Below are 12,325 nucleotides of genomic sequence, written 5' to 3'. Positions count from 1 at the left end.
CAGTCACGCATGTGTTTGATGAATCATGTCGCATCAGCAATTCTCAGGGCAAGTTGTTCGAGAGACTGGAGTATCGGATGTCCTCATCGCGAACGCCCCTTAACCGACCGCGACGAGTGGGAGACCGTACGCCAGAAATACCGATGCTTCCAGAGATCTGGACAACGCCCACTACACGCGATGTGGGGAGTATCGAACACCGACAGCGGTGTTTAAAGCGAGGTCAAGTAAAACGGACATTTTCAAAGTAGTTTTATTTCACGTTCTAAGTATGATACACAGCGAAAACGTTACATTGTTGCCAAGCGCTAAGCATATACGTTCGAATATAGACCATAAAAATGGCCAGTGTAGATATATACAAAAAAAAGGTTCTTCAGGTCGACCTGTGTCGTCGTTCGAAGGAAGTTTTTCCAATCCCATGGCCGGCGTCCGGAAGCCAGCAATTTCTGAGTCTTATGTTCCCTCTGAGTCTTGTTAAACGTTGTGGAATTGTATATATATTATTATAAAAAAAGAGTTTTTAAAAATACCTTTCAAAAATACGCCTTAAATAAGCTAAACTTTACTAATCCTAGATCGATCAATTCGCGCACTTTGAATTAACAATAACAAAGCAGGGATATCCTTGTTTATACTCGTTAAGTGTAATGAACAATATAGTACAGCAGTCTTAATCAATCCGACGGGAAGTTCTGGCCGTTTTGCCGGGCGAAAGCCAGACTTGATCTTAAAGTGTTGTTGAGTTTGTCCAGGCCTGTAACGTCTGGCTTCTGCTCCCCAAAACGGGCCGAGTTTGTTAACAAGTTGATTAAGAGAGAATATTCAAAAATCTAAGCCATGGTGAGAGTGCCGGCACCCATTCCAAAACCGACTCCCTTGGGGCCGAAGTTGCGCCCGTAGCACCCCCTGCAATAGATTTCTCCATTGGGGGCGTCATTTTGGTTGGTGGAGTCCAAGGAGCGTCCGCAGTCGGCACAGCTAAAGCACCTGCTCAACAGATATCGTAATTTTGAAATATCGTCACGATTAAACGCGAAACTGCACTGATTTCATACCTCTTGTGGTATATGCCAGTTTTGCTGATCATTTGCTCGGCAGCAAAGACGGCAAATCCGCACCTCTTGCAGCCCTGTCCGGGGGCGCCGCGCGGTCCACTGTTGGGGCGAGGGTCGTGGATTACAGGGGCAGATCCGTCGGTACACACCAAGGTGGGAGTGTGGCCAAAACCGAAGCCCTTGGGACCGAATAGTTTGGCGTAGCAGGCACGGCAATGCACATCCCTGTCTGGGCCATCACACGCAAGGGTAGAGTCTAAGGGCCGGTGACATTCAGCGCAGTTGAAGCACTTCTTGTGCCACATCTATGTCCAAGAAATTAAATGTTTACGATATTTAGGAAGATGGAAAGAATGCCCATTATGGTTAGACAAAATTGAGGACTAGAGATATTCGAAAACGGCTTTAATCCTGTTATTGCATGCATTTGATCATCTCGGTTATAAGTAGTGAAGAAATAATCGGCATCTAAACCAATTATGTGGTCAAATTTAATGTCGGCTCTACGTAACTCCTTAACCATCCTTTTCTTGCGCACAGTGAAGATGAACCGAACATGCGTACGTGCGAATTGTATCCAGAGCTTTGTTGGCTACTTACGGTAGCAAGAATAGGATGCAAGGTAGTTGCCGTTGAATATGGTTTTTTGGAATTGGCACAGTGGCGGGAAATGAAAATTTTAATGGTAAAAGCTACAGTTATTAATATTATAAAATTCTTGCCTGAGAACGGGATATTGAAAACGGTTAAAGATACCAATTTCAAATGCTCCCTTCACTATTCATAAGTATCATATATTTTCTTTCGGGATATTTGAATTCGTAGTAATTTTTATCAAAAACTTACAGTTCCCTTGGCCAATTGCTGCTCAGCAGCAAACACCATGCCCCCACAACGAGGGCACCCTTGACCGGGAGGAGCCTTGATGGAGGTGGTGTCCGGGTTGTAGAAAGGACGTCCTCTCGAAATCTCCTCCTCACTGAATTCGCTTATTAGCAAACAATTACTACATCACGTGGAGAAAATATCTGACCTTAGACCGTCAGTTTGTAAGAACCCGCTTCCGCAAGCGAAGCCATAACCGTGAGGTCCCCACTTCTTGCCATAGCAAGTCTTGCAGTAAACATCACTATCAGGTCCATCGCAAGCGATGATGGAATCGAGGGTCTTGGTGCAATCGTGGCACTTGAAGCACTTACGATGCCACTGCCGCCCTTTGGCCAGCACCTCTTCGGCAGCAAAGACCACTCCTCCGCAACGAGGGCAGCCTTGACCCGGCGGAGCCTTGATGGCGGCCGTGTCGGCAACGGTGATCTTTGGCGCTTGTCCGCTAAACCCCCGAGTGAAATTTAGAAATTTGCCAGGGATTTCTGGATTGCATGCGAAAACACACACCGTGCCAGCTAGCTAAACGAGTTCGTATCAATAAGTGGAATACCTCTGCCACTCGATATCCAAAGCATCGCACATAAGCCCTAGGAACAACCCTCCTGCGTGGCCAATACCCCGAGGCCCAAAGCGCTGAGCATAGCAAGCTATACATAAAATATTTGGATTTTATTAAGCTTGTTTGGCAACATTGCGCACTGAAAAACATGGTACTGGATTGGAATAGTGGCCAAAAGGGACTTTCTAACTAAGTACCAGAGGTTTAGATTTGATGTATGACGTCAAAACGACGTAACGACGGTCAATCTGCATTCTACGACCTAAACGTCATTTTCACGTCACTCGCCCTTGAGCGTTACCCCGATAGGTTTAATCTTCCTAATTTGTGTAATTTAGCCAGTATTCTAATTTTAGAGGATTATGGAGGGTGTTAGAAGACAAACAGCAACAAGTTAGAGTATAGTTTTGTTACCTGACAGAGTAGGTGTCGCTTTGCAAAGTACCACCACCTTGGCCGTATCCGTAACCCTTGGGTCCAAACTTCTTTCCATAACAAACTGCACGTCAACACAAATGGTTATTAGAAAACAAGTTACGAAACGGGGAAGAAATTTGGTTGGTCATACCTTTACAATAGATGTCCTTATCAGGACCCTCGGTAACGTTGACTGAATCTAATCGTTTGTTGCAATCTCCGCATTTGAAGCAAGATTTGTGGAACGCCTTAAAGTAAAACGTTAATGGTTATTTACCCAACAAAAGCGCTTACCGCATGTGTGCGGTAAAGTGCTTTTGCTACAAAACTCGTTTGGAACAGTCTCGGTTAATTCAACGACCGGGGGGTGTTTCATTATTGGGGTGTCTCGTATTGACTGATCTCTCAGAGGGGTGGGACATGAGTTGAGACGCCACAAGAAGTGCATGGGACAAAAACGTAAATTCATGCCAAAAATACACGAAAAAGTTGCGGTGTAAGGGCGTACCATTGCAGTACACGGAACCATCGGGACCGTCACAATGTGACGTCGAATCCAACCAGCGTTCGCAGTTTCCGCAGCGGAAACAAAGTTTATGCCAGCCCTGTCAAAATTGTCAAAAATAAAGGAGAGAAATTTATAAAGTGTCAAATAAATTTCCCCGTAAGGTGCGAAATTTATTTTTTTATTTTAGTTATTACTGTAGTTCTATTCAGGCTAAAGTATGGTTGCTCGATCTTGCAGAGCCTATGTATGCAAAGTGCCTTTACTAGGAGCCCCTATCTAAATGGGGCTTCGGTCTCGATTTTACTTTCTGAGTTATCAAGTCATCAAATGTGGTGGTTTTCTATGGAACACTCTGTATTTTCCGAGGACAAAATTAGGAAACTATTATATTTCAAATCGAATTTTAAGTATCAATAAATTAACTATGCTACTTACACGTCCCCTAGCAAGCATTTGTTCGGCAGCATACACAAAACCACCGCATTTGGGACAACCTTCGCCTTCGGGAGCTTTGGCAATGGCCTTCGGGAGGAGAACTGCTCGGTTGACAACCACGTCGTCCTCTCTGTGAGGAAGAAATAACGCTTCATTTAAAACTGATTATAATGACACTGAAACGTAGGTATTAGTTAAGTGTATCAGTTAGGAAGGTGAGTAATGAGTGCTCTCTAAATCATAATAATTATCACACAAGTTCTGTGAGGAATCCAACAAACATGTGCGTTGACAACTTCTGATTCGTCAGTGGAATTGAATCAGAAGTAGCCACCGCAAAGTGCGATAAGGAGAGTGGTTAGAAGCACCGATAGAGTAGAGCTAAAGCCTGCAAAAAAATGCTAGAAAATAAAAGTACAGTAATGAGAGAAGGCTCAGGAAAAATACAAAAATCTTGTGAAGAAAAATCTAAATTGAGGGCTTATCCCATCACAAAGAGGTTATTACGGGATGTCATTGCGCAGTGTTAGACATAAACAATATACAGAGCGTTGCTGAGGCCAATAATGAACACAAAATAAGACTCTCACCGTTTCGTTTTGTGCACGTCACAGATCCACAATTTAACACTTTCCGCACGACTTCAAGACATGGGGAGTCGGAAGGGATTGGGGTTGGTCACAATATCCGACAAACACAACAAAGAGACATGAAACTATGAGAGAAAAATTTTGAAATGCCCGCGGATATTGTGCCAGAAAAACAGCACACAACCAGCCGGAAACTGATTTTAACGGTTTTTATTTTTGTATCCAATTATTACAAAATAATAATCGAATCATATGTAAAACGAAATATAAATATATTAAATTACTCTAAATAATAAGTCTATATAAATAAGTTAAACAAAAAGAGAGTTAATCAACGGTGGATGGATGGAAAAAGGTGACGACGCTGATGGTGAATTTGGGCAGTCGCCTGAATCCTCGGTCGATCCAAACAATTAGTTATTACTGCGAGAGACAAAAAGAGCAAAATCATGCTTTGGAACATACAATTCGTGGCAAGCTTAACACATCCGAACTCGAGAGTGGGTACACAAATAACATGGAAAAGCATTCAGAGGTGTTAGCTTGCTGAGGCAGATTACAGGACTATAAGAAAAGGAAGCCCTCAATTCAAGATTTTGCCTGAATGGTGATGCGTAACCGATAACCGTAACCGATAATGCGGCATTACTTGGTGGTGGGTCGGAACTTACCCTTGAAATTGGGCGCCAGTGTCCATGCTGAGGCAGCCAGCACCACCACCGAAACCGTACCCTTTGGGTCCGTATTTGCGGGCGTGGCAGTTCTTGCAGTAAAGTTCAGCCTCGTGTTCGGTTACGTTAGTGGAATCCAAGAACTTTCCACAAAGGCCTGAACAAAAGGAAAACTTTATTTTGTAACATGGACGAGGCGAGTGGGCGTTCAAGGCTTATTTTCGTAGCTCTATTTTTACTCTTCTCGTTAAACGTGATTTGCACGTATTTTCGGAAAGTTGATGCCGAGTTATGTAATGGCCCTATTTTTGGCCGGGTCGGACACCGTGGAACTTACCGCATTTGAAGCAGGATTTGTGGAATTTGTATCCTCCGGCCACACGTTCTTCAGCGGCGTACACGGATTTGCCGCATTTGGGGCATTTTGGGTTTTCGACTGGCTTGAAAGGCATTTTGAGTTATTTCGTCGACCTGCAAAGGAAGGTAAAGGTGTGAGGAACGTGGATGTCAGAGCGCCAACGAATTAAATAAAAAAACAGGCTTGCTAAGAGCCAACGTGTCAACCCCCCGATGACTCTACAAGCGAGATATTTTTCATAGACCTATATCAGGATCATGATACAATGATGTTAAGACCGGGTTTTCAAACTTTCGATGACTTCGCCAGCAAGATAATTTCCCAGCAAATGAAGCAAGAAACTACTGTTCCACCCTGAATGTGTCGCTTCTATAGAGACCATCTTGCTGGGAAAGCTACTAGGAGTTTGACAAATAATGAATGACATTTGCGGTAAATCGGCCATTTAATGAAAGTGTGACAAAATGGCCGCCGGAAGCTATCTGCGTCAACGCGGCCGGCGCCATTGAAAATTTCATAATTGATAATTTTATCCGTCAAAAGGGGCTCTGCGACATGTAAACAAATATGAAGGACAATATCCTGTCAGATTCCTGCTCTGGACTCGGATGGCCCGAAATTAACCAATAAATTGGGAGTTTTGGTGGTTAAATTCGATGAGATTTGTAGACGAATCAGGACTGAGAGCAACTAGATCAGAAAATTGAAGATCGCATGTAAATGGTCAACAAGAAAGCTCAGTAAATGTCAGAGAACAAATACCGGGGGAGAATGCTTGATGTGAAATATCTACTTGTCTACTGCACATAATGGTAATGAGGGGAAGTTCTAGGGGGCGTAGACAATACAAATCCTGAAAAACAAACTTGAGGTGCGGCCATGGGGAGTCTTATAAGATGAAGCATGCAGCTATTTCGGTGATAAAAACGAAGAAGCAAAATAATAACCGATACGAGTCTCGCCTGTTTACAATAAGGGATATATCAACGATAAAGAATTGATCAAAAAAATCTCCAAAGAATTTCTAAGCCAAAAAAAAAGAGAATATTGCAAAATTCAAATATGTGGATAATTCATCTCTGGAAGAAGTTAAAGAGAAGAAGAATGAAGTAATTCGCAAAGAAGCAGAATTGCATGCAATGAAACGAAAATTAGGATTAGAGAGAAAGAAGTTTAAGAGATTTTCACATTTTATTTGAATGTTCGCTGCAAGGGGCCCTCTTCCTACGAGTGTCGTCTAGATACAAGGGGTGTCAAAAATTATGGAAAAAATATAAAATAAAAAAACCTGGCCTTTTACAGACGGTCTAAAAAAATGAACAGAAGACCACCAGATATTTCATGATGAAACAGATTAAAAAAAAATGATTCTAATCGTAATTCCTTATTAAATTAAAATTTTTGTTAGAAATTATCGTGAGCTGCAGGTGACTCTCAAATAGGCACAAAAAAGATGATTATGCATGAAAAAAACAAGAGCAGCTGTAAAAGAGAGGAAACATCAAAGAGAACAAACGTCATGAAAACAATTCGTGAGAGAAAGGCACAATAATAATCCCAGAAAATGGAGGACTGAAATCGAGTTGAATGCAATAATGACGAAGTGGAATCGGTATAGGTACAATTTACTGAAAACACATGATGAAGAGAAAGAGAAGGAGACGACATAAGACAAAAAAATCCAAAATGAGGACTAAAACTGAAAAAAAAAGCTGAATAAAAGCTGTGAAAGCCCAGATTCTGTAGAAACTTGGTACCAAAGTAACTTATTCATGGAACCGAAAAATTGTAATTTTTCTACCTTCTTTCTAACACGCTTAGTAGCTTTTATATCCTCACAACATTCATTCAATATTAAAACTAAATCACTATAAGAGGTCTCTTAAAAGCCATGTTTAATCACCTTTTGCGCAAACTGGAAACTTCTGTTGTTTTCGAATACAGAAATTTATTCGGTTAACAATCATTACACAGTTTGATCAGTTTAGTTTTGAAAATGGAATCTACAATCATGGTAAAATCAAAGGAACAGCAACGGAGTATGTTCAATGTCATTACTATTGATTTAAGATAAAAATTTTTGCTTCATTTTATCTCCAACTATTATTTAGTTGTTTTTATCTGTGCATTGAATGTGGTTCAGCCCAATGCCAAGTTTAAGAGAGAGCCTTAACATCAGTTGAACCATGAGTCAAAGTTACGAAACTTTTATCTCTGGATCGAATACAAACTGAAATTTGGAAAAAAAACACATCAATTATGAAATAGAATCTCGTGCTGGATGCATTTAGAAAAGAATGCGTCGATTCCTTAGTAGGCCAGTTGGCAGTGTTCCAACTAACCAAAGGTAAACACTACTTTCCGAAAATAGCCGGAGCCTGGATAGTTGCCAGATTACACCGCGTGCCTGTTCAGGTGACCAAATATGGCTTCGTACACAAGTGATACTCAAACTCAAACGCGCACACTGTATGCATGTAGTCCTTGGGGCGTGTGATCACTGTTTAGCACTATATTAACACTAAATTAATTTTTTTGTTCGTACCTGGTCGGATCGTAAAAACTAAGTGGTGTAGGAGGGATCCTCGTAGAAACAACCACCGTATTCGAATGCAAGGGAAACGGGCCCGCTCGGCCTAGTCTATGAACGATTTGCACACGGAACCAAATCGGGAAGGTAGGGAGGCCTCCCGACTCACTTGCAGTCATCTCGAAGGAGGACCAACGGGCTATTTTTGTTAAAACAGTTGTTTGGTGGAATTTTCGTGAAATTCGCCACCTTTTTCAGGGATTTGATATCAGCTTACCTAGGAACATATAAAACCCCTCGTGTTTATGCCCATTTTTAACTATTAATTATTTCTCGCGGCATAGGAGAATTGCGCTACGCGGCATAAACAACAGGAACCCGCAATCCAGATGTTTCATTCACGAGTATCTACAGATACACACACACACACCCGTCGTAGTATCTATTTCTATTTTTATCTGGATAGAGAGTGAATAAACAAACGTGGCCGCCAGGACATAAATAAAAAATGTCGAAAATGTGGTTCAAGTTCAGGACAGATAATTTGTATAAAACTGGAAAGTCCATGGACTTAAAGTGCGGTAATTTGTTTTGGTTTTTCTTTCTGCAGTCTGGATAGATAGCGCCCGTACTCGTCTCAAGGAAAATCACACGTTTCCTGGAAAACGTTTAAGAATAGGCTGACCTGGTTTGCTTCTAATGAGTTTTTAAAGAGTTTTAGGTGGTTGTTTGAAGGAGACGAGTGAGAATTATTGGTTTTTGCGTTGCGACATGCACTATGTTCAAGACTATACCCAGAACTTTTGCTTCGGTTGAGTCTTGCATATATCCGAATGTTAAAAACTTTTTTCTAATTAAATTTAAAAAAAAAGAAAAAGGTGCGTTAGACTTAAAGTTAACTTATCAGGAGAATTTTATCTAACCAAAATTTACTCGTTTAGCGGATCCGAATTGGGCTGCCAATCGCTCCAATAGAAAGCCAATTACAGGATTTTTAATTAAATTGTAAGAATAACTGCGAGGGATTTCTGGCATTATGTAAATACTTGTTTAAATTGGTTACTGTAATGTTTGTTTGTAAATATACACTTACGCCACAAGTGCAGTAGGTAACGCATTACACTGCGAGATGTTTAAGGGCACGGTGACGTCCGGACCGGAGTCTGGAAAATATCAACGAGTACCGTAAAAACACCTGATGCAGGTGTATCGAAGATTATTTTATTTCACACTGCCTTACTGATTTACAAGAGATTTATGTTTTACTCCAAAAACAAATAATGTTTCTTGCAAAAATGGAACATGCTCTTCTTGTGAACATTTGTTACTCTAACTAGGCCGAGCGAAATTACGTGTTGAAATGTAGAAAAAAATTAATCATTTACTATTTTTAAAAATACTAAGGACACTTGAAGTGGAATATCGTCGTTTAATGAAAATGTAAATAATAAAACAAACATGTTATGGAGTATCTCTTAGATATATCAGAGCTTATTCAGGAATTTCAAAGGCGTGCCCCCGAAGCTGGTCTGTCGGATTTTAACACAAAAATAGTAACGCCCAGTAGATTCTTGCAATTTTCATAATCCTTTGACATTTTCTGGTTTCGTTTTTGGAATTAAAATCCAGACTCTTACACATCTCTGATCAAATTTAACATATCTAATTCAAGGAAATATATACGATTCAAAACACATTTATAACGCGTTTTAGTTTTATTTTACCCAAGAGGAACCACCCTGTATGTCGCGAATGAAGGCAGACAAATTGACCCGCTTTTTTCAATAATTTAAGTCAATCGAGTTAAGGATGTGCACTGCCTTGGAGACGTTGCGCAGCCTGCACAGCGCCTCTAAAACTTTCGCACAAGGAATTGGAAGGCGAGAGTGGCTGGACGAAGACTTGCCATAACAGAAAAGGGGAAGAGAAAGGGATCAAGCAGGACTGATTGTACTGTGTCCGATGAAAAAACAATACAGGCTGGAGCGCATGCGACAATCAGAAGAAAGAGGCGTGGTCTGGCAGTGCGCTCTTCGCCGGATGAAGCCTCGCCATGACGAGGAGGAACGGGAGTCAAATATGGTTCTGTGATCCGTCACGAAGCGCAACGTCAAACGTTCAATATCTACAGGGCGTATTTTTTTTAGAGTTTTCGATTTCACTTGTACGCCTACTGTAATTGCACAATTTATTATGCATTACTTTATACATAGCACGTGAAAATTATAAGTTAAATCTTGAATAGCCAGCTGCCAGCCATCAGTATAAACCCTGGCGTAGGTAGCCGCATACAACGGCTTCATATTTATGAAAATATTTAGTTGAAATGTCCAGGTAATGGAAAGGTTTCGCTCATTAACCATTTGGACCGCAATCGATCCAAAAGCTTATTAAAAATAATGGGGGAATGATGAACCCGTTTCGTTTTTATTCATGCCAAATTGTGCAAGTACATATTTAGAACGTTACCAGGCACCCAATTGAAGGAATTCTCTTAGGTGGATAAGAGCATTTTCGTTGCCAAAGCCGTAAAGTTAACGCAATTAATAGTACATAAAATAAATCATTTTTAGAAGTAAAGTGCGGTCAGCATCATTGAGATCTTTTCATCTACCGCTCAGAATTCGTGCAAAATGCAAAATTATTTCGGTTCGTCGCATTAACGTCAGACATGTCTTTCGATCGTAGAAACTGGAAAACTTTCCATGATTTTTACGTATTCAATCTTATAATCAGCAATAAAATTGCCACATTTTTGATGAATAAAATAAGACGTTCACTGTCTTTGTTGATTAGACGGGAACTTTAATAACGAAATGCTTATTATTGCCAACTGGAATAAATTATGTCATTTGAAGCCTATGAAACTATCGCATGCATACTTCGTTGCTTACTAATTTATTTAAATAATGGATTATTAGACGAGAATCTTTTTATAGAGTGCGGCTTCGAATATGAATAATATCAGATTTTGGCACGGGCTTGTCTCCGCTATTTACGTCTCTACATCGGTTGGCCAACATCAACTGAATTAGGACATGTATTTTAATACCTCTTTTGAGTCACATTTTCGAAATAGAGCCGAGTGTGGGGGCAAGAATGGTCGAAACGAGACACAACTCAGACAGTTTAGGAGATATTTTCATCGAGGGGAATACGAAATTTGTGTATAGCTATTTTTTATTTGAGCTTTTTCAGCGGCTCGAAAACAAAAATCTTTATAGTCGGACGTCACGAAACGAGGATTATTCATCACCATCAATCTGTTTATACGCGATTCCTACAGATTTGGCTTTGGGACATCGTCAGCCATTCCAGTCTGTCACACAAATTTTTTTTTTGAAAAACCCGAGTCGTTTGGGCGCCCACGCAACAGAGCCCCCGTTCTAATTCGGGTCAACCAATAGTTTTTCGCTGATTCACACTTGATACGTATCCTTTAGCGAAGCCAAAATTATTCATTGGTTAAAATTAACACTTTTGTAAAACCAGCGGCGCGATCCAGACATTTAATTATTTATTTCGGGCATATTGACCGTGAGCACTGATCGAGCACCAGGCAGATGAAAGGCCAAAATACCGCAAACGTTTGTTTAAAAGGCATCTAAAGATCGTTGCTGAGGAATATGATTGGAGTTTTAAAGCCCAAAAACGCAGTTCCATGGTTGTTTTAAATCTACTATTACAGCCACAAATAATCCTCATTATTTGGCACGAGGTACCTCAAGGTTTGGTTTAAAAATAACACGAAATAAAGAGATAAACAAATTAGATGGACAAAAATAAAAACAATGTAATTTATAGCTCAAAGAACCGAGCATTTCACTTCCAAAAAGAGTCTAAATGTCTAATGTGCGATTTTAGCCTGTAGGTGTAGTGGTAACAACTTTCCTCCCTACCACATTATCAGACATTACGATACTGAATGCTTAGAATTCACTCATCTGCCTTCATAGCCCTCCATTAGCCGTGACACATTCTTTTTGTTTCTGCCAATCCATTTAACACCAAACGCTGTGTTAATGAACTTGGCAAAAGTCCCCGGTAACTATTGCTGTATTATGTGTTGCGGGGTACAGAAGCATGCCGCCGAAACAAATGCGTAACAAGGATGGATTTATGAGAAATTCAATTAGTCGGAGAAAAGGATAGCATTATACCGGGGGCATTTCATAACTTCTTTCGACATTGGTGTATTACGGCGCTATTCTCATCTATTTGTTCTCACGTAACAGGATTCAATCTTTAAAAGGGCACAAAAATTAGGAGAGACATGAAAAGAGTTTCCTCAACGAATGTTTCACGGAAAAC

At 40.6% G+C, this 12,325-nt stretch overlaps 1 protein-coding gene across 6 annotated transcripts; it reads right to left on the bottom strand.

Moving 5' to 3' along the window:
* Positions 1–239: 239 nt before the first annotated feature.
* Positions 240–8,179, bottom strand: LOC136347862 (muscle LIM protein 1-like). 6 transcript variants are annotated; one of them, XM_066298228.1, is made up of 10 exons: positions 8,030–8,179; positions 5,464–5,597; positions 5,127–5,283; positions 3,866–3,995; positions 3,431–3,527; positions 2,497–2,593; positions 2,092–2,388; positions 1,905–2,037; positions 1,059–1,363; positions 240–990 (listed from the first exon to the last, which is right to left on the bottom strand). In XM_066298228.1, the coding sequence occupies exons 2-10, from the start codon at positions 5,576–5,578 to the stop codon at positions 834–836; spliced, it is 1,488 nt and encodes a 495-aa protein (XP_066154325.1). In that variant the 5' UTR covers positions 5,579–5,597; positions 8,030–8,179; the 3' UTR covers positions 240–833. The 6 variants fall into 6 exon arrangements, 5 of the variants coding, with proteins under 5 accessions (XP_066154325.1, XP_066154326.1, XP_066154327.1 ...); XM_066298229.1 differs by lacking the exons at positions 2,497–2,593; positions 3,431–3,527 and adding exons at positions 2,920–3,004; positions 3,074–3,170; XM_066298230.1 differs by lacking the exons at positions 2,497–2,593; positions 5,464–5,597; positions 8,030–8,179 and adding exons at positions 2,920–3,004; positions 3,074–3,170 and having other exon boundaries at positions 5,127–5,268.
* Positions 8,180–12,325: the final 4,146 nt, after the last annotated feature.

This window comes from Euwallacea fornicatus, chromosome 30 (assembly GCF_040115645.1).
Source record: "Euwallacea fornicatus isolate EFF26 chromosome 30, ASM4011564v1, whole genome shotgun sequence".
Classification (NCBI taxonomy): domain Eukaryota; kingdom Metazoa; phylum Arthropoda; class Insecta; order Coleoptera; family Curculionidae; genus Euwallacea; species Euwallacea fornicatus.
The sequence above is the reverse complement of the archived record's forward strand: the minus strand, read 5'-3'. Positions and strand labels throughout refer to the sequence as shown.

What these genes read in the sequence shown, in the direction of transcription:
- LOC136347862 (XM_066298228.1), bottom strand. Translation starts at nt 5,578, where the DNA reads ATGCCTTTCAAGCCAGTCGAAAACCCAAAATGCCCCAAATGCGGCAAA. An exon ending in AAATGCTTGCTAGGGGACGT is followed by an intron (nt 3,528 to 3,865) that starts GTAAGTAGCATA and finishes CAATTTTGACAG; the next exon opens with GGCTGGCATAAACTTTGTTT. An exon ending in ACTGGCATATACCACAAGAG is followed by an intron (nt 991 to 1,058) that starts GTATGAAATCAG and finishes TCTGTTGAGCAG; the next exon opens with GTGCTTTAGCTGTGCCGACT.